Source organism: Phyllopteryx taeniolatus, chromosome 14 (assembly GCF_024500385.1).
Source record: "Phyllopteryx taeniolatus isolate TA_2022b chromosome 14, UOR_Ptae_1.2, whole genome shotgun sequence".
NCBI lineage: Eukaryota > Metazoa > Chordata > Actinopteri > Syngnathiformes > Syngnathidae > Phyllopteryx > Phyllopteryx taeniolatus.
The window spans coordinates 10,567,717-10,594,340 of NC_084515.1; the positions used below are offsets into that span (position 1 = coordinate 10,567,717).

Below are 26,624 nucleotides of genomic sequence, written 5' to 3' on the forward strand. Positions count from 1 at the left end.
ACTGTTCGCTCATGGAGTTTAAACACGTACTCTATGACAAAGTGTTATTTTAAACTGCAAGTTGTCCGTTTAAGTACATTTCAGAGTCTACACTTTTTTCTTTTACTTAAGGAAAGGAGGTAAGTCAGTACTTCTACTTTTATCAGTTTTTGTATTACTATTATTATTATTATTTTTTAAACTCAAGTAGCGTATGGGTACTGCTTTTGCCACCCCTGCGTATTCCGTAATAACAACGTCGGGCCGGGCTTTAGGACCCGGCGGAGGTCCGATTGTGCGCATCTGTGGACGGAGCCCGAGCCCAACCGGAGCGCTCCACCAGACCGGCCCGGGCAGAGCTGGATCCCGGACGCGTGCGGAGCATATGAGAGTCGCCGGATGCGGGCGCACCGAGCCCGCCTGACTCCCGAGAGAGCGCCGCAAGATGAAGACACCGCTGGTAAAGGTTTTTTTCTTTGGTTGTTGTTTTTTTTTTTTTTTAAATACATTTTTAAAGGCATGTCGTCCTGGATCAAACCTCGGCTGTGTTGAGCGAAGTGCGCTCCAAAAAACCAGCATAAGCTCGCTGTGCTCACTGACTGTCGGATCAAGAGATTAGGTTCGCAACAATGGAGCCAACAGATGTGGCCTGCAACTAAGCTTTGATTTTTTTTGTGTGTGTGTGTGTGTTGGCTTTGTCGAGAAGGTGCGTGCCCCAAAATAATAAAGATTTTATAAACTACACACATGCTGCACCTGTTTGTCACATAGTACTGCTTCATTTGGTAAAGACTTTCGACAAGCCAAATAACTTTCACGCGTCCACATTCCTACCTTCAGATGTGTTCTTGAACGCACCTCGACTGGAGCGGATTCAAATCAGGTTTTGCTAAGCTTGGGATCCGAGGGACTTGTTTACATGCTGCTGTTTCGGTTAGCAACAGAATCCAAATGGCAGTTAACTCTTGGGATGTATGAACCGAGATAATTACAATTACGACCTCATTTGTTTTCGGCTGAAGGGTAAAAAGTCGGTCGATTTGAGGGAGGCATTTACTTAAGGAGATGACACACCGAACTCATTGGGGCACGGTGCCAATTTGTGAAAGGGATGGCCGCTATTTACAATATGGTCAATAAGCAGACTAGATCAATACTGGTAGTTTAAGATTTTTTTGGAGATCATGTTGAATTTCTTAAGCACTGTTTTTAATCAACTAGAAGCTCATGATACATTTCTTTTTTGTCATTAAGACGTTTGTTGATCACGGAAAATTGGATCAAGCCAGTGTTTTATCAACCAAATGATAAATAAAAAAAATTCATTTTCATTAGACGATTTTTGATCATGTTGAACTTGACAAACCTAGTTTTTTTTTTAAATTATTATTATTTTTTAAATCAACTAGATGGGTATGATTAAGATTAGATAAATCCAGCATTATTATCTAAAACTAAAAAAAAGGTATGCAAAATTGATTTTTCTGTCAGTAAACGTAAAATTTGATGAGTTTTTGATGATGTAAAATTGGATAATCCAGTTTTTTATCAACTAGATGTGTATGGAAAGTTCATTTTTGTCAAATACATTTTTGATCACAAAGAATTTGATCAGATCTGTATTTTATTTTTTCTAGATGCAATAAAACCCCAATTCCAAAGAAGTTGGGACGTTGTGGTAAACATAAATACAATCAGAGTACAATGATTTGCAAATCATGTTCGACCTATATTTAATTGAATACACTACAAAGACAAGATGTTTAATGTTCCAACTGAGAAACTTTATTGTCTTCAGCAAATAATCATTAACTTGTTGCGTAATGTACAGCTTCAGCTGTTCAACAGTCCGGGGGTCTCCGTTGTCGTATTTTACCCATTTTCAATGGGAGACGGGTCTGGACTGCAGGCAGGCCAGTCTAGTACCCACACTCTGTTACTACAAAGCCACATTGTTGAACACGTGCAAATGTGGTTTGGCATTGTCTTACTGAAATAAGCAGGGGCATCCATGAAAAAGACGTTGCTTGGATGGCAGCATATGTTTCTCCAAAACCTGTATGTACCTTTCAGCATTAATGGTGCCTTCACAGATGTGTAAGTTACCCATGCCATTGGCACTAACACAGCCCCATACCATCACAGATGCTGGCTTTTGAACTTTGCGTCCATAACAGTCCGGATGGTTCTTTTCCTCTGTGGCCCGGAGGACACGACGTCGACAATTTCCAAAAACAATTTGAAATGTGAACTCGTCGGAGCACAGAACAATTTTCCACTTCACATCAGTCCATCTTAGATGAGCTCAGGCCCAGAGAAGCCGGCGGCATTTCTGGGTGTTGTTGATAAATGGCTTTTGCTTTGCATAGTTTCAAGTTGCACTTACGGAAGTAGCGCCGAACTGTATTTCCTGACATTGGTTTTCTGAAGTGTTCCTGAGCCCACGTGGTGATATCCTTTACACATTGATGTCGGTTTTTGATGCAGTGCCGCCTGAGGGATCGTAGGTTTACATGAATTCAATGATGGTTTTCGGCCTTGCCGCTTACATGCAGTGATTTTTCCAGATTCTCTGAACCTTTTGATGATATTATGGACTGTGGATGACGAAATCCCTAAATTTCCTTGCAATTGTACGTTGAGGAACATTGTCCTTAAACTGTTGGACTATTTTCTCACGCACTTGTTCACAAAGAGGTGAACCTCGCCCCATCTTTGCTTGTGAATGGCTGAGCAATTCAGGGAAGCTCCTTTTATACCCAATCATGGCACCCACCTGTTCCCAATTAGCCTGTTCACCTGTGGGATGTTTCAAACAGGTGTTTGATGAGCATTCCTCAACTTTCTCAGTCTTTTTTGCCACCTGTCCCAACTTTTTTGGAACGTGTTGCAGCCATAAAATTCTAAGTTAATGATTATTTGCTAAAAACAATAAAGTTTATCAATTTGAACAGTAACTATCTTGTCTTTGTAGTGTATTCAATTAAATATAGGTTGAGCATGATTGGCAAATCATTGTATTCTGTTTTTATTTATGTTTAACACAATGTCCCAACATCATTGGAATTGGGGTTGTACATTCAGACCCAACTAGTCTGCAGCCTAAACGGGGTGACGAGATTTGGAGATGGAAAGCGATAACCTAATAAAACCTAACCATGTTTTTTGTTTTTTTTTCCCAGCGCCATGGCGTTGCCGTGCTTCTCCTACTGCTCCTGTGCGCCAGCCTCTTCCTGGTCTACAACGGCAGCTTCTACAGCGCCGTCCGGGACGCCAACGACACGCGAACGCGGCGCCAAGAGGAAGGGCAGCCACGACCCACCGACGCCTCCTTCAGGCCGGCCCGGCCTCACCCCCCGGCCCTGCAGGGCTACAGCAGCATTGTGGACCGCAAGGTAAAACGCCCACGGAGGCACTGCAAACTATCCATCTCCGCATGGAACTTAAGAGAGTCATTTATCACAATTCTCTGCCCGCCTGTCATTACTCATTACAAGTGAGGCTACAATTAAATCCCTTACACACTAATTGAAACCCGCCGCCACTCGCGCCGCCATCTTGGCTCTTGCCAGGAGCAAAAAATAAATACATAAATAAATAAATCAACGTGAGCCGTTAAATGATAGTGACGCGGTATCCAGAGAGGCTGAAGGGCAGTGCTTGGAATCCTGCTAAATGCAAGCTCGGGATAAAGAGATGCGGTCATCTGCGTAGTCAGCGCAATCAAAATCAACCTCAAAAAATAAACGGGCACAGTCAATGCTCGCTGATTTATTTATTTTTGAATGATAGCCTACATTGATGAAGTGGTACCTCGACTTACAAATATAATTCATGAACTCAATTTACTCATGTCAACTCAATTTTCCTGATTGAAATGATTTGGAAAGCCATTAATCCGTTCCGGTTCCTCAAAAAGAAAAAAATATCACTGTATAGTCCATCCATCCATTTTCTGTATTGCTTTCTCCTCACAAGGGTCGCGGGCGTGCTGGAGCCTACCCCAGCTATCCCCGTGCCGCCTCACTGTATAGTATGAAACCATAATAAAACATAAAAAAGACAATGTAAAGGTTTTATGAAGTGTAATTACTGTGCATACTATAGTATTTTTGTGTTGTTCTGTGCCTTTAAGGGGCGTGGCCTAGTGAATGACTTCGGGAGCTGGTGTCGGAGTCACTCTGTGCCGGTTCAATAAACATCGGAATGTTTATGGGTGAATGTGGCTCTCCTTGCCCACCTGCAGGGGCACCTTAATTGCTTTATTTTGTATTTTCTTTCTCCCACGTCACTTGAGTGACGCTCAAGCTGAAGCTCGCACTTAGCTCAAATTTTGGCTTGCAAAGTAAAAATCGACCAAGCAAACACTGGAAAAACTATGACCCCAAAACACTTCAACATGGCCTACAGAAGATTTGATTTTGAAAAAAATGTACCAAAAGTGGAGGAGTATGGTGTGTCTGCCACCACTTCGTGACCTGTAAAAATATGAATTTCTACTTTCCTATGAGTGATTTTATTAGGTTTTTGACTCAATGACACATGCGAGATTTTTTTAATAATGGATTATAGATGAACTAAATAGCGATCTGGACCTTTCTCTGCATCATCTTGAGAAGTTTACCACCCTGCTTTCTCTGGCGTCAACCCCACAAGCAGCCTCGCCAAAACTTTTAAATTATCTTGTTTTTATGTAATTAACTCATCACTGATGAAGCTATAATGTTTTCCGCATAGTTAAAAATAAAGAATAAGCACACACAAGTTCTCTCTCATATGCATGAGAATGGAAAAACACCTGCGACATATTTTCCATATATATTGTTTTTGTGCATCTCCCATAAATTATCATTCTTCACAAGCAGCTTTTTTTCATTTAACGCAACAAATGTGATTGAGGTCAGAAGGAGGGATAATTTATCCGGCGCCGGCTGTGCTGCAGCATTGGGCTGTGATAAGGCAAAGAAAATTAAAGTTGGGAATGAGAAAGAAAGAAAAAAAAAAAGGGCAAATAACCTGGTAAAGGCAGACGGGGTGAAAGGTAGGGACAATTGTACGTGGTACGCACGAATGGGAAAAGGGCAGACAAGCTGAAGATGAAGCGTTAAATCTCACGGGAAGTACTTTTCTGCCTGTCTGACACAAAAATCTGCCAGATTGACATCTCGCAATCATGCCGAGGCGAGAGAGCGAGGGGAGGCGGGGGGAGAGATGAAGGTGCCAACGAGCTTGAGGAGTGTTATCGGACATGAGTGGCACCATGTTGAGACGCTGGAAGGTATGAGAAAAGGGAAGAACATTCTGGCAATATCCCGCCACTGCTCGGTTCTGTGTAAAAAGCAAAACCGAATACATTTTAGACCCTCCGTTATAGCCTTATTGAAGCAATTTGTGGGTATTTCGTTATTTAAAAAAAAAAAAAAAAAAAAAGGTGCTGTAACAAATACAGAGTAGTGTCCAAATTTTTTGTGCTAAGCTGAAATTCGCACTGGGCATAAAGCGGACCGAATAATCGCTCCTCTTCTCCTGCCTTGCCGCTGAGTATAGAATGAATACAATAGACTACAATAACACGACACTCTACAATACAATGCAGGCAAACGACACGGGCCGCTTCAATTATTAATGAAAGTATTGTATATGGTGGCTAAAAAAACAGACGGTGGGCTGCCGATGGCCCTTAGCTTGGATACGATGCAGGCAAATGACAGCGGTTGTGCCAATTGCTAATTTTACTACGTAAAAAGGGATGGCGGGCCCTAATTTGGAAACCTCTGTTCCATATGATTCACTACGGAATCGCTACATGTCATCTTGTTCATTGCTAGTGAGGTAATTAGCATATATCACTAATTAGGCAACATTCTTGCTTGGAGGAAAAAGTAATGTGAAGGCAGTTGACATTTCAGGACAATGTAGCGGCCGCTTATAGGTTGTCGCTCGAAGGCAAGACCGACGCCATCTGCGCCGGCAGACCTGACCAGGCGTCGCTCTCGCCTCCGCTCGGGTGGCAGCTGCACGAGATGTTTAATATTTCACAAAGCCGTTCTTCTCTCGTCTTTTCGAGGACGCCGCCACGGCGCCAGCCAGCTGGAGAGCGAGACGGGGGGAAATCTCCCCAATTACATATGCACGGCTGTCCGTCTGCCATTTAAAAGGCGTCAAACTCAAAGCGACGGACCTCTTTAGCATAGAGAACTCATTAAAGGGGCAAAATTTGTTTAGCTTGGAGCGGATCCCGCTTGGAAGTTGAAGGCGACGCGTCCCCTCGGCGTCAGAGCCTACGGGAAGCAATTACGGAAAAAGATGGCAGGAGCATCTCGATAAGCGTTCCCTTGACGTGAGTAATCTCGCACCCCGCGGTTAAGGAATCACGGGTGAAGTCGTAGATTTTCACCATAACGCCACAGCGTGAGCAGAATGGTAATTTCAGGCTTCTCCTGTGTTAACCGCCATCTCGAAGTCCCAAGAAATCAGAAAATGGGTAGTCTGCCATTTGCTTTCAAGTGGCCATTCTAGGCACACATGGCCAAACTCCTGCGAGGGATTTTGTCCGATTGCAACCCAAATTTCAACCACGTATACTAGACCGATGGCCGACGAGAGTTTTGGTCCCTGTGTATGTTCAATTAGCAGCGCGAGATTTAATAGCAACGTCTATCGTCCATAGACGTACCAAATTGTCTTACGAAGCCATGTGTCAAAAGACACAGGAAGCAGTCAGTTTTGGGCTCATTTTGGTCCATTCAAGACGACCTCATCCTCGAGACACAAAACTCAACAAAACCTCACAAGGTCAAAGCGTCTCGGACGTTGTGTGTGCTGAAGGACACCCGCCCCAAAGAGTTCCCATGGATGCTACTGAGATTCCGAACGGGGTGAGGCTTAAGTGGGTCAGTGGAAGTTCGCCATTGACAGGCGACACACAATTGATTTTTTGTGAACAGAGGCACTAGAAATAGAACGCGCTTGTCTCACCCCCCCTCCCCCAAATGTATTTGACGGCCAATGGTTTGAAACGTTAAAAGTTAACGTCAGAACATGGAATCGCTGTCGTGCCAGCTGAAGATACCGCAAACTACAAACGCAGAATTGTGAGCCGTGCTAAGCACTATAACCCACTGTGCTGCCCAATCACTTTCATATGCAAAACATTCAGAAAGCACTAAATATTTTACTGGGCAGCAAATAGTTTATTTGCTTTTTAGCCCTCATTGTGTCATATTGTGCTTCAAAGACAATACAGTAGGCTGAAACGAGACATAATTAGACTTCAAAATAAAAGCCAGCTGGCTGGCAGTTTTTTTTTTTTTTTTTTTTACTGTTCTAGTAATATTCTTTCATGAAATAAACATAATGCATTGTTTGGCAGGCGTACAAAATGAAAAGTCCAATAAAGAACAAAATTAAATTAAAAGTTGGAAGGGAACTTCCACTCTATCGTTTCCCATGTTGCCAACAGGGATTCAACTTGTCACCTCCCACAAGCATTTCATTAATAATGCTGCAAACCTGTCCCATTTCGACATTTATGAATCTTGACGTGAATCATGGAAAGTGAATTAATCCATTCCAGGCCCAAACCGTCACCACCATAAAAGCTTTATTAAGTTGACAGGCAAAGTTTTTATAATTCATCACAATGTACAAAAGAAGTTAACCACTGTTTAATAAAAGTAACAGAGTAAAACTACTCACACTTTTGAAGCCGCTTGGATGGATGGAATGGGCTAGGCTAATCATTAGCCGTTATGCTTTCCAATAGCATCTGCATGGTCACACCAATGTGTACGTGTGTTTTCTTATACGTGGCAGTAAGTTTCATTTCCTGCTCTTTGGCATCAGCGTCACACTTTTCTCCTTTGGTAACACAACGCACACACACAAAAAAAAAAAAAAAAAAATAAAAAAAATGGTCCCACACTAAATGATTGTTACTGTTAGCATGTTTGCTGCATGTATTTATGATGAGGGTAATGAGCGCTGTGTTCGCTTGGGAGCCTCCATCAAAGCTCCAAAAGCGACATTTTTACAAGCAGAGGTTTTATTGTGAAGATCCATTTGTGCGACCACACTTAGCGTTTCTCCAATCGTCGGTTTTGTTTGTGCATCTAGTGAGTAAATATACAGGCTGTGTTATGTGGTTGGACAATAATGTTTATAGATTTGGTGAAGCACAATGTGGCTCACTGGCGAAGGTTATTTTTATATTGTCCCAACTGTAATTTCTCACCAAGTTTGTTTGTGGCATCATATCGGTGTGTTTACACACATCGTATCGCAATGTGACCGGTGGTCCGGATCTCAAAAGACCTCATAGCTAGCGAGTTACTGCCACGATGGACAAGGACAGGGGATTTTGTGTTGATTTGTGATCGTGACAAGCGAGATTTTCAATTGTTCGAATCGTCATATGAGTGCCCACTGAAATCTGGAGAGACTTTGATGAGACATTTATTTTAGTTAGTTAGTTTTGTTGCAATTTGAAACTAGTTGACAGTTGATAAATAGCAGTTGACGGCTGATAGCTGATCATTAAGTGATGATGGCTGGTAACTAATATTTGGTCCCTGATAGCTAGCTGCAGATAGCGGATGGCTGAGACACAAACACGTCCCAAAAGACAATGTGCTGCATCATGCTTCCATGCATATACTGTACGCGTATGTGTACGTGTGCATGCGTGTGTAGCGACAGCAGCAGGTGGGCGTCTGCGAGCCTCCAAAACGTGTTGCCAGCGAGGGCAAACAGCCCGTTTTCACTCTTGACGCAAGACTGCTGCAGACGAGTGCCACGGATCCAATAGAGCGCCGTCCCAAGGGGGCAATTAGCGCTTCTCGCTACGCAACAACAACACGAGCGACGAGTGAGCATCAATAATACAGAGCTGACGTGCCACCCAAAGCGACAGGACACCAAACAGCAGGCGTGAACTTCATGATAAGGCAACCGTCTGCCTCATTAGCTGTCCACTTGTTTTAACCTTGCACGTCAACAGCCAATTTAAATACAAAAACCAAACAAACATGCACGCTAGAACAACACGCGCCTTATGGACAATCTATTCAAAACATGCTCAGCCACAGCCTGATTTCACAAAATCCAATGTCCACTGTCAAACCCAATGTTAAATGGGCTGTAAAGTGAAAAGAAATGTCTTGTAAATTTGACACACCACAGAAAAGAGTAGATGACAGTGGCTACATTTTAGATGATTCTTGGGGGCTAATAGCTGATAGCTTATATTTAGTACATGAGGTGGCAGATGATAGCAAAGTAAGGTCCTGTCATCAAAGGACACCCCTGAATCCCCTGAGCTGTCCTTGTCCTACTTTTTCCCCCATGTGCTTCTACTCTGACACACAGCTTATTCTTCCTTAAGGAGGGAAGAAAAATGAGAAGCAAGAAAAAAAAAAAAAATCCTGCTTCTCAATTTGATTCCATCCTTCTGCTTGCATGCCATTTTCCTGACCGCCATCTGTCCATCTGTCTGTCACGCACCCCAACTTCCTCTTCACTCCTCACTTGTTCCCCAACAGCAGCAAGAACAACCCAAAAAATTGAAGTTGAAAAATTGAAAGCAGAGAAAGCTCTTTTGACCCCTGCTGAACGACATTCCGTCTTTTGTATTCCAGGCAACTGCTGCTGCCTTTGCCCGTGTATGTGGTAGAAGCTGTCTCTTCTCCCGGCTGCACGGAAGGTTACACTGTGCACCGGAGGCCGGAGACCTGAAAAGGAGCCAATTATAGCGAGGGTGGGGGAAAAGAAAAAAACAAAAAAACAAAAAAAAAACAGCATGTTGCAACACGGTGCAATTCCTTTGTCTGCTCCCTCTCTGTTCCGGAATCCAAACGGAGTGCACTAATTGAAACTCACGGGCTGGGGGGCGGAGCGCTGGCTGCAAGACAACAAGCGAGTTCACTGCATTGTGCTTTGTTGAGGACAGGTTTTAAGGTTTATTGGAACACTGTCGCGGCACGGTGGTTGACTGGTTAGCACATCTGCCTCACGATTCTGAGGACCCGGGTTCAAATCCGGCCTCACCTGTGTGGAGTTTGCATGTTCTCCCCGTACCTGCGTGGGTTTTCTCCGAGTACTCAGGTTTCCTCCCAAATCCCCAAAACATGCGTGGTAGGTTCATTAAAGACTAAATTGTGTGTAGGTGTGAACGTGAGTGCGAATAGTTGTTCGTTTGTTTGTATGTGCCCTGCGATTGGCTGGCGACCAGTTCAGGGTGTACCCTGCCTCTCGCCCAGGGTCAGCTGGGATAGGCTCCAGCACGCCTGCAACCAGAGTGAGGATATCAAAATATACAAAAATAACTACTACTAGAAAACAATACCGAAATATTAGGCAAAAATACAATTATTACAAAATAATACTTCGTCCAGGTCTTCCAGGGGGATCCCAAGGGGTTCCCAGGCCAGCTCGAAGATGGAGTCTCTCCATCGGGTACTGGGTCGTCCGTGAGGCCTTCTGACGGTGGGACGTGCCCCGAACACCTCATCAGATAGGCGCAAGGGAGACATCCTAACCATTTGCCCGAGCCACCTCATCTCATTTCGGCTCAGTTCCGCATCACCGCAAACTCTGCACAAATCCACATAGATCTCTGGCTCCAGTCTTCCCTCAATCGTGAACACTACCCCGAGATACTTGAATTCCTTCACTTCAAGCAGAATCTCATTCCCCACCTGGCAAGGACACTCCAGATTTAGAGGTGCTGATTCTTATCCCAACCACTTTGCACTCGCCTGTGAACGGCTCAAGTGAGAGTGAAAGATCCTGGCTTGATGAAGCCAAAAGAAATCACATGATCCGCAAAGAGCAGAGATGTAACACTGAGGCCGCCAACTGGGACTCCCTCGAAATTCCGTGCAAAAAGGTTATGAACAGAACTGATGGCAAAGGGCAGTCTTGGCAAAGTCCAACCATCACTGCAAATGAACCCCGTAAAAAAATACAAAAACACATTTTTTAAACTACACCAAAAAAGTACAATACATGAATATTTGATTTAAAAAAATAAATACATAAATACAACAACTAGAAAAACTATATAAATATTTGACAACAAAAATAAAATGAGAAAAACAAATATATCGGACAAAAATACTACACAATATTAGTAAAATTATTGTACAAAAAATACAAATGGCATTATAAATACACACGTGTTAGCTCAAATATACACAAATAGAAACAAAACTATTAGATGAAAAATACAAAACGAACGAGTGTACGAAAAAAATAAATCGCCTCAACCGAACAACAGGAACGATGATTAAACTTTAAACTGTAATACTAACCGTGTGAATTTTATGAGGGTTTATCGGTCAACTTTAAATCGTCTAATCCCTTCTTGCACTTTGTTGACCAAGAAGCAACAGTGAGTCACTGCATCACATTCAAAAGAAAAACAAAAACGGCACTGTACGGATCTTTTCCCACTCGTCAGCCTTTTTGGCGTGAACGTTTAATTTGCAATTCCGCTTTTTACGTTGCGACAATGTTTATCCATGTTCTTGTTTAAGTATGTGTGTGTCAACAGACTGTTGTTACATAAACGGCTGCGTCTCTCCCCGACCGCATAACAATTGTTGTACTTGGATCACAACGCGGCGCACAAAGACGCAAATGAAATCTCTTTCCTGACGTCTGTTAATGACGCGCGTGCACGAAGAGGCCTCGTCACACTCTCGGCGAGGAGCTCATCTCATATCTCTCGTCTTCAATCATGACCGACGCCGCCGCACGTCTTCAGAAGGAGATGGCAGCCGTGTCATTTCTTTGCATTTCCTCCCTCCTCTTCGCGTCGCACCTCTCGTTCATTAGCTGTCAGCCTAGCTCGCTTCCCGCCTCTCGCTAACGTCCGCGGGCAGCTCCAAATGAGCTCGCCCCATCCCTCCCTCCGCCGAGCTCGCCCCGCAGTACAACGAACGCACGTTTGATGCTGGTCTTGAGAGGCTGACGTTTGAGTCGACGGTAATGGGTGTTGCTGCAGCTTCTCTACTTGCTGCCTTGGGCTCACGTTCTGCTTTGTATGAGGTATCTTGGTAACCTTGCTAACTTATTTTGGCACTTTTGCTTACTCTTGAGAATAAAAACAACAAAAATTGCAGCTTTGAAGCACCAGACAATCTCCTGGAAAATGCTACAATTCTCTGGGCTCCGATCAACTTCTAGGTATCATTCCACTCCCCCAACAAAAGGCTGACAAAGAGTTGTTAGGTTTAGAAGAGTTATTTTGGTACAACTACATCACTTTGAACCATGGCAAAAGCAAAAGTTGCAGTTTTAAAGCCCCATACGACATCACGCAGAAGCGATAGTTTTCTGGGCTCCAATTAACTTCAATCAAGGCACCATACCGCTGCAAAGTCAGGTTTACACGAGTTATTTTGGTACCCTGCCTCACCATACAAACAGCAGAAATTTCAGTCTTTAAGAACCAGACGACGTCCTGCGGCGAGGAATGATTGCCATCTTTTGGCATTGGCCAATTCTTCACCACCTGGCGTGCTCTCAAGCTGGCCTTCGCGCTCTCCCTCACAGCCCGCACCCGCTCCCGTCTTCCTCCTCGCCGTCCCCCCAAATAATCAATAACAACACTGGAATGGTATTTCTCTGCTCCGAGGGGGCAAGGCATCCATCAGGCGTAATAGCCCGCCCGCGGTCCTCCAGGGACGGCTCCGGACGCCAGGGAAGGAGCAATTATCGGCTGTGTTACGCGTGAGCGCCTCCAGCCCTGTGAGCGGTGAGCGTGAAGCCAAATGGGAAAACAACCTGGCCATCGTGTGTGCTACTGTCCGGGGCCTTTTCTTCTTCTCGCTGGTTTAATTACACACTCGATATTATTGGACGTGCAGAGCCGGCGTGTCTCATACATACGTGAACATGTACGTGTGCCGCTATTTGCGACCGAACCCTGCCTCAAATTGCGGAAATTCACGATTAATTGCCAGATGCCACAAGATGGCAGACTACTTTTAGCTCCTCAACTCACTCCAACGTAGTTCCTTGGGTGCGAGATGCCACAAGATGGCGCCACATCAATACTTTTATTAAACTACAAGTAGAAATTGATTTTAATAATTCAATTGTAGGCTCAGAAATAATTAATTGCTCATGTGTACATGGACCTGGAAGTCAAATGATTCGTCAGCCCTATTACATCACGGACAAATGTGTATTTAGCGTTATTGTCATCGGTTTTAGGCATTATGTCTGACACCAAAGATATGTTTGATATACGGTACGATTCCCTCAAATTGTGATACAATGGACTCCAATTGTGATAAATGCAATATGATATGATCCAAGTTACTATAATTACAATACGATTCAATTCACTCCAATTCCGATACGATGCAATATGATACGATCAGAGTTTCTACAGGTATGGAGTAATACTATTTACTGGAATTACAAAACCTTATGTATAAAGCATCTCCGATACGAAACGATTCACCCCAATTAAGATGCAATAGGATTTGACAGAATTTTGTTCTTGGAGCGCCTGCATATGAAACTACGCTTTTGATATTTGGCTGCAGAGTATCCCAATGTATCGTTTTCACATCAAGAGATCATTTGCTGTATCCATATTTTGTCCCAGGCAAAAGTAGTGCAGCTGTGCTGTGCTCTATTAAAAAAAAAAAAAAATTAACTAAAGAAAGAAATGAAATGACTGCTTTTGCAACCATTTACTGAGCACAGTCATTCACCGCCATGTCTTATTTCACACCTGTCTCGTTGCGTTTTCTCCAATGAGCCAAAATAGCCCGACGGCAATCATAACCACGTCCGCCTAATCAACGAGACAGTGAATGTTGTTGTGCTCACAGCACTCGGGAAGTACAAAACGATCAATTTCAAGCACATCAATGATTCATGCCAGCTGAAGACGGGAACAATGGGAATCGCTGATGATTTATTAGGCAGAGGGAATGTTTGCTCAGCATCAACTCGTAGGACGCTTTTCATGGAATAAGTCACGACTCCAGATGTTAGAAATAAGTCAAATGAACCCTGTTGTTAGGATGCGACACTTGGCCATGACTCCAGTTGTTAGGATGTTCCACCTGGAAAAGTCATATGACTTCAGTTGTGTAGGATCATCTGACGGGATTAAGCCACATGACTCCAGTAACTAGAACGCTTTACTCGGAATAAGTCATAAGACTCCAGTTGTTAGGACAAGTCAAATGATTCCAGGTGTCAGGACTCTTCACTTGAAATAAGTTGCATGACTCCCGCTATTAGGATGCTCCCTCTGGAATAAATCCAGTTGTTAGGACACTCCACCTGGATTAAGTCACAAGACTCCACGTTTCAGGACAAGCCCCCTGGAATAAATCAAATCAATCCAGTTGTCAGGACGCTCCGGCTGGAATAAGTCAAATGACTCCAGGTGAAATGGAGAGCCTTGTTTTTCCAGTAATAACCTCCCGAAGAAAAGACTTTACAGCCAGCGAGGCCGATGCTTCTGGAGACAGCGAAAGTCTGCGGAGCATTTAGAGGCCCCTGGATAAAAATACAACTTCCAACCTGCCTCCGCTGCAGCAGAGATAGGCTGTCGAGGTGCTTTCAGGTGCGAGAGGGTCGCTATAAGGTGCCCAAGACCGCTAGGACCTCATTAGCGCCACGTTTCATCAAGCACCAAATGGCTCCCACTGCTTCCATAGATCTCCTTTTACCTTCCGCTATCCCGACTTTCCACTTTCTTCTCTCCGCTATCCACCTATCATGAATCACATGATCACCACTCAGCAATGATCATATATTCTCGCCTGTGTTTGTTATGGCTACAAGCATGTAAATAAACGCCACTTCTATTGGGGCCATATTTCACAGCATCATTAAGAGTGTTCCGGGTTGCATACCACTGACTTGCAGCGCAGTTAAACACAAAAACACACTCCTAAAGCATGACTGTGTAGTGATGCAAAATCTGAATTGTAGAGGTTTGAGCTTACAAGTATGTCGTTTTACATCACTGGTTATTTGAAAGTAGTCCGTTGCTCTGAAATATTGCTGTCACTGAATTGTATTGTGGTAAACTACTTTTGTGTTACTTTTAAGAAATCAGTAGCGCTACTATGATTGCCGTCCATTTCGTCCAATTATGCATTGACAGTGGATGTATGATTTTAAAACGGTTTAACAGGTCGCATAAACGGAAACTGAGTAAAATGAGTCTTAACAATCCTAATGTAAGAGTTGTCAGAAAAATGTTTCATTTTTAACTTACTCTCACCATATCAATACAATTATTATTTTTTTTAAACAAAAATACCAATGTGCTTGCTAAAAAAATTGGATTTTTCTTTCCGTCCATGTAGATTTTCACAGTCATCCAGGTTATAGTAAGCCACAAAGGTTTAATCTAGGTAACTGGACTCCTTCTTGTTTTCCATAAATATTCAAAAATCATGTAGCAATTGTGCTATTCAGCTAATGTTATCTAAACAATAGCCCCCAACCACTTTGAAATTTACTGCATTAATTAGTTTGGAGGAAAATAGCACAATTGAAATCTGATATACATAATTTCCACATAAATACAGATTAGCTAGTATTGCAAACCCAAGTAACTGTCACTAGTTTGCATTTGAAAACATTTTGGTTACTTTCGTTTTTGCTGCAAAAGGATTTCTGTGATCGTTTGTCGACCTATATCCGACATGTGCGCGCATAAAGAAGTCCTTTCCTTGCGTCCGTTGTGAAGGCCCTGGGTTTGAAGGCATCGCAAAGCACGCAATGACAAGCTGCACACACCCAGGAGGCCCCGTCGCTCCCCATTTGTCAACAAAGCGTTTTAAACCTCAAACGCATTGTGAAGCTTTCTACCAAAGTTGCCTCAGGTGTGTGCGTCTCTGTCTGCTTTGCATTCGTCTGAACAAACCAAACACGAGATACAACCTTTAGAAGGGGGGGGGATGGGGGGGGGGAATAAGTCGGTTTTGGATAAACATGGCGTGCTACTCGTTTGTGGTAGCTATATTTGAATGAAAACACTGAATACAATTTAGGCTTCAATGGAACGAACATATGCGTTTAGGTGTTTTGGAATCAAAAACGATTTTAGTCAATTAACCTATGTGCCAGTTTTTGTAAATAAAGACAATTTCAGTCTTTAATTAACCTACTGTGCAAGCTTGTGTAAACTGTCAAGAACAATTTAATCTGGCTAACGTAGATATTTTTGTTATCATCAAAGACAATTCAATGAACCTAATTGAAGTTTTTCTGTAAACATAAAAGAAAGTTTAGTTTAGTTTTCCTGAGGGTCATCTTTGACTACTTTAACACTTGTTTTTGTAAACAAAAAAATATGAAGAGGATTAAGGTACCTCATAAGTATTTACGAACATCAAAGACCAAGCATACGGAATACGCGCAAACACGCACCAAAAAACTTTCATAGCCAATACTGTGAAGCGTCCTTGGGTCCCTTGAAATGCGCTTTATAAATAAAGTTATTTAGACAAGCTGATTTAGTCTTCCATTAACCCTTGATACATGTTTTTATTAAAATACCTATTTTGACTCTTTGATGAACCTGACATGTTTTTGTTAACATCAAAGATCGAGTCATCAAGGATTCCAATACGTGCCATGTTTTTAAATACACTGAAGAAAATTTTGTTTTTCAGTGACCCTGAGGTACATGTTTGTGAACAAATCCAAGACAGTTTAGTCCTCAATGAGCCTAATATATGCCTTTCCATACAATTTAGAGCCTTTGATGAACCTAAAATTGAAGACAATTGAGACTACCAAGGAATCTAGGGTTAGGGTAACCGCTTGGACTAACCCTAGCTAACGTATGTTTTTATAAATGTATTCATATCAATTTCGTGTCTTCAAGGACCCCAAGATATGGGTTTTTGTATACATGCAAGGCAATTTATTATTCAATTACCCAATGTTTGTTTCGTAAACGACGCATTCTTCAATGACCCTATTACAAGGATTTTCAGAATCAGAATCAGAATCATCTTTATTTGCCAAGTATGTCCAAAAAACACACAAGGAATTTGTCTCCGGTAGTTGGAGGCGCTCTAGTATGACAACAGACAGTCAATTGACAGAGAACACTTTGGAGACATAAAGACATTGACAAAACCTTTGAACCTTTAATGAATCTAACAATACTTTTTGTAAATATTGAAGTCAATTTAGAGTTGTCAAAGAAACTATAATTATGTTTTTTATAAACATAAAAAAGTGTAGTCTTCAATAAAATGAATATAAGATTTTGTTAGATATCAAATTGAAAACCCAGTTGTCGGTTTTCAATTACCGTAACGAAGGTATTTCCGCAAACATCAAAGACAATTGAATCATCGGTGAACCTATATAGAGTATTGTGACTGCTCTATTTTAACGCTTATTCTTTTTCCTCCCTCGACCAGCCTCTTAAGATGCACTGCCGAACGTGCGCCCTGGTGACTAGCTCGGGCCACCTCATCGGGGGCAGCCGGGGCGACGAGATCGACCGGGCCGAGTGCGTCATCCGCATGAACGACGCACCCGCCGCGGGGGTCTACACGGCCGACGTGGGCCGCCGCACGTCGTTGCGCGTCATCGCTCACTCCAGCATGCAGCGTGTGCTGAGGAGCCGCAACCAGCTGCTCAACGCTAGCCAGGACGCCGTTTTCATCTTCTGGGGGCCCAGCAGCTACATGCGGCGCGACGGCAAGGGCCTGGTGTACAACAACCTACGGCTCATGAACCAGGTGCTGCCTGCGCTCAAAGTCTACATCATCTCCTGGCAGAAGATGCTGCAGTTTGACGACCTCTTCAAGAAGGAAACCGGCAAGGACAGGTAACATCCAAGATGGCCACTATTGAACTTGACGAATGTTGTGGTAAACACCAAAGTCCATTGAGAGTCTTTGGTGAACCTAACCTACATGTTTGTGTTAACATCAAAGACAATTTAGAATCTTTAATGAATGTAACGTACAAGCGTTGGGGAAAATCAAAGACAATACAGTCTTCAATGACGCCTCAGTGAACACACATTACGTTAAACATCAAAGACAAGTTGGGAGTCTTCGATAAACTTAACGTACAAGCTTTGAGGAGAGCAAAATACAGCTGAGTCTTCAGTGAACATTTACGTTTTAGTCAACATTAAAAAGAACTGACAATGAACCTGACCAACACGTTTCACAAATCAGTCTTTAATTCAAGTGGTAGGTGTGTTTTCATAAAAATGATTGTTCAATGAGCACAACCCGAAAAGCAAGACCTTTTTAATTAGTAGTAGTTATATTTTCTTCCGCCGGAGGGGTCCTTGGACCCAAAAAGTTTGAGAATGTACGTGATTTTGAGTATGTACCTACTGTACGTTTTTGTAAACATTGAAATTGAAAGTGTTTTTGTTTTTTAAACAGTTTCCTGTTTTGTGACCATGAAAAGAATTCCAAGTACCTCTGAATGGTTTTATCGTGAAAGTTATTGTTTTAAGCCATTACATTTTGCCCAAGTTCAATTCAACATAGTAAAAAGCCTTGCCAAGGAAATGCATTCCGTTTTCCCTGTTCAAGGAGACCATCTTCTGTATAATGGCTTCCAGGAAGAAGTGTCTAGTACTTAAAAGCAAGCTGAGTGTTAAGACAAAATAAAAAGTAACTCAATTGGTTTTGGCCTCGGCGGCTGAGCTTTTGTCCGACGCGTCGGAGGAGATTGAACGCCACGCCGGTTTAAGATAGACGTCGGCAAGGAAATGGCCTCGCGCGTGGGGTGAATAGCTTGGACATTTATCCCGCCCAGCCTACTTGAATCACAGCAAATGTATGCCTGCCCATTTCCCGTTTTAGCGCCACTGCGACATCAGGAATGAATGTTTGTGAACAGTGGAAGTGTTGAACTTTGTTGCGCATGCGGTGTTATTTTAAATATACTTCCATCGGGTAACCAACGGTGCGATCAACAGCCCTGCATTTCTGCATGTATGTATTTATTATAATGATACGAGTTTGATTCCTGCTGTTAGAGTCAAGTTAATGAACGCCGCGTGAGGGGCGCGTCTATATCTACCCATTTTAATACAAGCAGCGGAGGAGCTAACAGATGTCTCGGAGTATGTGTTCAAGAGACTGATTAAGTCTCTAATTAAAGCAAAATTAATCGATTTCTTTTACCCAGTCAGCAATTAGGTGGAGCAGGAGCTCAACAAGACCAAAGAGGAGAAAGAGAAGGATATCAATTTCCTGGGATTCGTGAGAAGAAAGCTATTATTGAGGTTGCTTGAAAAACAACTTGAATAAACATTACACGTTTTTAGTTAACATGGATCGATAGTCGACGCTTGTGTAACGATAAACACCAGAAAAGTGACACTTCATCAATGACGCGTCACAATTACGATATTTTGTTCCATCCCCAGTTAAAATACCTTATTTGAGATATCTTGGTAAATTGTGGATCGATATTGTGCCGAAAAAGAAAATGATGCATGGCAACGTCGGTATTTGGTCCCCGCCTAGTTTAAATAGATTCTTTGATGCTTGTATATCAATATTGTACTGTATAAGAAAAGGATACACAGCAACTTTGATACAGTTTTGTCCTACTCAGAGTTAAAGCTAATATGGGACATTTTATTTTTCCTGTATCATAACTGAAAACAGTGCTATAAATTGGGATGCATTGTGGCACCCCTAGCTAAAACAAATTGATATTTGACACTTATTGTATCAATAACATAACCAAAATATATATAACATAACCAAAATATATATATATATCAGAGCTCAATATATTGTGCCACCCCGAGGTAAAATGCGTCTACATTTGGCGCTTGTGTGCGATTATTTACAAAAATCGATCTTTTGTTCTACTGCTAGTTAGAATGGATCAGCAATCAATATCAGCAATTTATATTTTGCACGACAATATCAGTACTTTGTCAAAGCCCTAGTAAAAATGGATTCATATTTTGACAACTGCGTATCGATACGCTATACGCGCGTAAACAGAGAAACGATGAGAATGTGCGGGTTCCTCGTGAGGACGCCGCCTCGTGAAGATGAACAAACAAAAAACAAAACAAAAAAAACATTAACGCGTCAGCACAGGAGATCACAGCGGAAACTCGCTGACGGCTTTCCGTTTGTAAACACTGAAGATAATTTAGTCTTCAATGAACCTAACGAGGAAGTGTTTTCATAATCATCAAAGATGAAGAAGTGTTATGTTGTAAACTTCAGAGACATATCAGCGTCTTCAGCGAACCGAACATGGCAGGTGCGTTTATAAACATCAAACACACCTGAGACTTAAATGATCCTTACGTGCTGTTACGTTTTTGTAAACAGTGAAGAAATATTACATTGACGTTCGTAAACAATGTTTTTGTAAACGTCAAAGACAAGCGAGCATATTCACTTGTGTCTTTTTAGTCCACATCAAAGACCATTTGGCCTTTTCAAAGTCAATTTAGTCTTAAATGAACCTAACGTAAATGTTTTTGTAAACAGAGACAATTTCGAATCTTCAATAAAACTAACGTACGTTTTGAGCGAACATTACACAATTTAGCATCTTCGATGAACCTAACATGGTGAATTCATGAACAAGACAATTATGTAATTATTAATGAATGTTAATAATAATAATAATCTTAATATTAATTCATAATTAAATAATACAATTATATATTATAACCAACTATACTTCAATGAACCCAACAAATGTTTTTGTCAACATGGTGTTTTCTTAAAGACAATCTGTACTTCAATTAACCTAACGTGCACTGTAAACATCCAAATCTTCAATTAACCTCGCCTACGTGTTTTCGTAAACAGCAAAGGCAATTTCGTCTTCAATGAACATTACACGTTTTTGCAAACACAAAATTTCAATTTTTCAAATTTCACTTCCATGAGCCCAACCTGTTCAAGAACATTTTTTCGTGAACATGGAAGAATATTTAACGTTCAAAAAACCCTTAGGAGATCGCTATTTTCATAAACATAAACAAAGAAAATTTGGTCTTTAATTAACCTAACATATGCATTTCCGTAAACACAAATGAAATGCAGTCTTCAATGATACATTTCTCCCTTTTGTTTTCAGAAGGTAACAGGGAGCTGAATTGTTCCGTTTATGGTTTTATGTAGCGCGTTTAGTGATGGAAGTTTTACTTTGATTCTTTTTTTGAAACGCTCCTTTTTGAAGCAGTGCAAGTCTCGGGACTACTAAACCCTGAAAAATCCACAGCAAGTCTGACAGGTTTTCATCTGGTGCTGCCAGACCCTTGAGGGTCTGAAGGACTTCTTACATTGAAAGAGTTCCCCCCAGAGAGAGAATTCTAGCCCATTTGAGGGAAGGGCAAAATTGTCTGCCTGGTGATCCGTCATTGGACGCTTTGTCCTTGCGATCACTGCGTGCAAGGCTACGTCCCGATGAAGACTTCGACCATTTGACGGGCTTCATTTGTATCGCTCGATACGCGGCGGGATGGATGCGTATTTTAATGACGCCGCGGTGCAGCGTGAACGATCGAGACGGGCCTTCAGTTAATCACATGCCAAAATCAGCTGCATTACATCCATCTAACTGTCACCCGCTATCTCTCCCTCGCTTGCAGGAGGATATCGAACTCGTGGCTGAGCACCGGCTGGTTCACGATGACCATCGCCCTGGAGCTGTGCGATAGGATCAACGTGTACGGCATGGTCTCGCCCGACTTCTGCAGGTGAGAGAGTGGCCGAGATGCATCTGGAATGTCTGCGCGTGCTAAGATCAGTGTTCCTACTGAAGGAGCGTGATTAATATTTCAGCAACATCTGAGGTATTAGTGACAGATTAGCGTTCGTGCCAGTGTGAACGGGGTATCTATAAAAGGGATTAGCTCGTGTAAAACGAAGGACTAAGGATTAAGGCCAAAAAATAAAGCTGCTCTACTCTTGACACCGTGAATTTTGCAATGAGAGTTGAAGAAAACCATCAGATGCCATCCTTGAGCATCTGAAACACTATAGTACAGTATGTGTACTCTCAAATAGTCTGCCTGACTGTCAAATCGTGGTTCAGCTATCGCATTAGTGGTTTGAGTATATTGAGAAAAAAAAAAAAAAAAAAAAATAAAAAAAAAAGATTGCTTTAAAATGACATGATACAGCGGAACCTCACATATTCACAGTTCAGGACCCGCGGATTCCCCTAGAAGCTGTTTTTTTCCCCCCAATTTCTTTCCCCTTTTTTTTTGTTGTTTGTTTTTTTTTTTTTCCATTTATTGGGGAGGAACCAACACCCTGTCAGAATTTGTGCCTCAGACATCCTTCAACATGTCTCTCCACAGCAGGGATCCTGAGCACCCATCGGTGCCCTACCACTACTACGAGCCGCGGGGCCCCGACGAGTGCGCCATGTACATATCGCACGAGCGCGGCCGAAGGGGCAGCCACCACCGCTTCATCACAGAGAAGCGGGTCTTCGCCGAATGGGCACGGACTTTTGACATCCACTTCTACCAGCCCGACTGGAGCCCCGCCCCTCTGCCGGCTAACCGCACCCTGGACGAAGGAGCGTCGAAGGGATGCCAAACGTGATTTGGACAACGAGCCCTCCCGGGGAATATGAGCAGAATTAGGCGTCGACACAAGACGACGCCGATCCTGATTGACGTTTGTTGGGGAAAATATTTCAAGGCTGCTGCCAAAGCGTCGCACGGAAGGCGTTCAAAGTCACAAGACATTGTTTTTTTTATTTTTTATTTTTTTCCCCCCCACGCTGTGAAGGTGAAGTTATACAAGGAGCAAGCATCGTCGTCTCAGGCTCACTCGGGAGAGCTTGCAGCAATGTCAATCATTCTGTGCGTACGTGTGTGTAGGCAGTGGACGCACTGTTAGAGAGTTCAATTTAAAGTTAAACTTGTGATGTTTTTCAAAGATGAAGCAGGTCGAATGAAATGAGCTTTTTTTTTTTTTTTTTTTTTTCCCCCCCCCCAGGTTAAGTTCACAGCCTAAATTTGTCCGTTTACTTGGCGGACATGCCATACATTTGACTACATTTGCGTTTACCACGTTTAAAACCAACTCAATCTGACCGTGATCGCCAAACTCGATATAAGCTTCGATCAAACGTCAGCGCGCAGGTCAATCTCATCTTGAAATTGAATCTCATTAAATTCACAAGACAACAAGTAGCTAGCACCACAGCAACAAATCCCATGGTAGGGTGGAGGCATGTTCTGATGGACAGCGAGCAACCCGCTATTCACGCAGGATTGGAACCGAGCCCTGCCGCGAATACCAAAAATCTGTAACTGACAACGGCCTACAAAGGTTTATGCTGTACTGTAATTTCCAATGGGTGCTTCAAGATTGTGGCAAAGGACTACTTTTGTCTGAAGCTCCTCAACTCACTTCAGCACCAAGATGCCAACGGTTGGTGCCAAAGCAATACTATTATTAGGCAAATGCCGAACTGTAAATATGTGAGGGTTCACCGTAATAGATCTGAAAAGCCGCACAGGTGGAAATGTGAAAAGGAGCATATCATCACCTAGTGTTGACCGACTTCCGTTCCTACGACACTGACGTAACTTGATTTTGTACGCAAGTATAAAGTAAGTCCGAACACATTATCTGTCTAATATAAAAGGGATTGCTTTGCCGCTGTCTTGTGTCATGTTGGTGCCGATGAACTATGTCGAAGTGAGGGAAGGAGTTTCTATGAAACACACCAAAGACTACAAAAGTGCTGCTTTACCAGCATCAACACATTTATACACTTTTTAGGGGGAAACAGTTATTTGCAGATTTTCTCTATTCGCGACAGGGCTCGGTCCCTAAAACCTGCGAATAGCCTTGATAACTAAAGTCAAAGTTGCAATTTTAAGGGGGGGGGGACTGAACTGTCTGGGGGAAAAAAGATCAAATTAGCTCCCAACACCAGTTTCACCAATTGTCACGAAACTTATTGGACAGGTTCGTCATTCATCAAGCATGGAAAGGCTTACGGCCTGAAATTAAAAGTGAAGTTAGTCCTTTTCGGTTTGATTCTGGGCGCATCCGAGAGCTCCTCCTACTAGGGAATTTGCCCAAAAGAGCCGCAATCGTAACCAGCTATCCTAAAGAGGTCTAAAAAGAATGCTAATTTGCCAAGCTTTTTGGCCTACACCATTCAACGTCAGCAATTATTCCGAGGACTCCCCATGAAAAAGATGTGGGAGAGCCTGTTTTTATCGCAGCCTGCAGCTTTAATTGTTTTTATGTTTGTGTGGGAATTTTGTGAATTCAGTGGCTTTTTCTACTTGGAATTTTAGTGTCATTTCTTTTCACGGTGGCCCTTCTTCATACCTGAGCAGCTTACGAATTAGCACCGTCTCCGGCTAATAGTGTGATTGATGCTGCTACAAGCCATGCAAACACCGCCGTGTCACAGCAGACAAGAGGACGATGAAGATGGAGCGGCCGCGTCCATCCTGCTACGTTTGTTGCGGCAGACTTTTCTTGGATGAGGACGTGCTGCAATGTAGAACTGTCCCTCCGGCGGGTGTCAGATGCTTTGTTGCGCACTTTTCCGCCGCCACTCCTCCACGAATCAGGTGCCAGTCAGCGGGGGTTAAAATGGAGAGATGAGGTTTTCTAATTATACATCCCGTTGAGTCCCCATTGATTTGGGCCTCATCTTTGTGCAGTGAGTCATGAGAGGAGTCGCAGTCTCAGACGAGGACGCAGCCGGAGGAGTCCTTTGTACCATTATACATTTAAAAAAAAAAAACCTCAGTGTTGCTCACAAGGGTTGCATGACTAGCAGCGTGTGGATCACACACTTGGATTATTTTAGGTTTGTGCGAATGGGTTTGTATTTGCTCGCCAGTGTTATTTCTCTGTATTTATTCTGGGAGTATTCAAATCTGAAACCTAACCTTACATTCAACGGTGTCGCGCGGGGGCCGATCCAGTCTCATGTAAATGAGCCACAACTTAAACCGAGCCCCTTCTACTGCGGGGCCATCGCCAAGCACCGGAGAAGCACACAAAAACTGGTAAAATTCCAAACAGCTTGCTACATTTTAGGAAATAAAAGATTTAGGGCCTGATTCACTGAAGGTTTGCACATGCGAAAACAGGCACAAACTGGACAGTTTAAGCATATTGCAAGCACTTTTACCATTTAACAGCCAGACTGGATATGCATTGCATATATCTGTAATTTAATTTTGCCTCTTCAAAAAACATTTCAGATATTTGCAACTACATTATTTCTACACACAATTTTCATTTCAGATACCCGCAACGGCATTCCTCCTAGGACGAGGTGACTTTTGCCGATCGTGAGCATGGCATTTGTCATTACAGAGAGCTACAATTAGTTGCAGATATCCACTATGTGAATTACGGGTATCTGCAACTGAATTGTGGATATCTGTAACTCCAGTTTGAGATTTTGACTAGTCATAATTCTAGTTCAAGTTATCTTTAATTCACCTCAAATCAAGATAGCTAAATGTGCCTTTTCAGATATCTTAACTAGGTGAAAAGACAAAGCTATCTGTAAATGGAATTATGACTAGTCGACATGACAAATAGGCACGGTGGGCGACTGGTTAGCACATCTGCCTCACAGTTCTGAGGTTCAAATCCTGGCCCTGCCTGTGTGGAGTTTGCATGTTCTCCCCGTGCCTGGGTGGGTTTTCTCCGGGCACTCCGGTTTCCTCCCACATCCCAAAAAGATGCAGGGTAGTTTAATTGAACGCTCTAAATTGCCCGTAGGTGTGAATGTGAGTGAAAATGGTTGTTTGTTTATATGTGCCCTGCGATTGGCTGGCGACCAGTTCAGGATGTACACCGCCTCTCGCCCGAAGATAGCTGCGATAGGCTCCAGCACGTCCGCGACCCTAGCGAGGATGAGCGGAACGGAATATGAATGAACATGACAAATATGTTATTTTGCCTCTTCCACTAACACTTCCAATTCCATCACTTCAAACTTCATTTTGCGTATGCAGTTTCCTCCCAAATTTCCTATGGTGCAAACCGTCAGAGCTACCTAAAGCAAAGAAAGCCTCTTCAATACAGCGGTCGCTATCACTTTTACAACTGTTGCCAACAGTGTGCCCAATCTGTTAGTGAGCTAAAATACAATTTAGCACCTGCTATTTTAGACCTTGGTAAAAGATCACAATCTTAGTAAATCTCACGGTACACACCTATCAACAGCGCACGGAATATGTTTAGAGTGAACACGTAATTTACCAACCACTATTTGGGATCTTCGTAAATCAGCCCTTACGTCGCTGCTGTTGGTTGTTTTTATATAATGAGAAAAACATGTATACTATCTGTATGTCCTGCTTTTTCTTCTATTAAAATTGGTTTTAATTCTGTGTGTTTGTATTTGTCTGAGTGTCAAACAGATTTTTGTCACGGGGCACTTTAGCTTTGGTTTCCTTCAGATTATAGTGAAACTAAATGCATAGCTGCCTCATCATAAAGATCTTACCCGTAGGCCTTGAATTGACCCCAGTGCTACATAAATGAAGCGCTGAACAAAAGGAACAGTCAACCGTTTTACATTACAATATCCCTCTTCTTGGCCCACTAATGAAAGACTAGCTATACTACACAGCCTTCCCATTATTGTGCAGCGCTACAAACAGATCACTTAGTTGACCA

At 42.7% G+C, this 26,624-nt stretch overlaps 1 protein-coding gene across 2 annotated transcripts; it reads left to right on the plus strand.

Moving 5' to 3' along the window:
- Positions 1-294: 294 nt before the first annotated feature.
- On the plus strand, positions 295-26,335 carry st6galnac5a (ST6 (alpha-N-acetyl-neuraminyl-2,3-beta-galactosyl-1,3)-N-acetylgalactosaminide alpha-2,6-sialyltransferase 5a). Of its 2 annotated transcripts, none has more exons than XM_061797204.1 (5): positions 295-439; positions 3,162-3,374; positions 17,400-17,812; positions 21,587-21,694; positions 22,301-26,335. In XM_061797204.1, exons 1-5 carry the CDS (start codon positions 425-427, stop codon positions 22,548-22,550), a joined length of 999 nt encoding a protein of 332 aa, XP_061653188.1. In that variant the 5' UTR covers positions 295-424; the 3' UTR covers positions 22,551-26,335. The 2 variants fall into 2 exon arrangements, with proteins under 2 accessions (XP_061653188.1, XP_061653190.1); XM_061797206.1 differs by having other exon boundaries at positions 22,304-26,335.
- Positions 26,336-26,624: the final 289 nt, after the last annotated feature.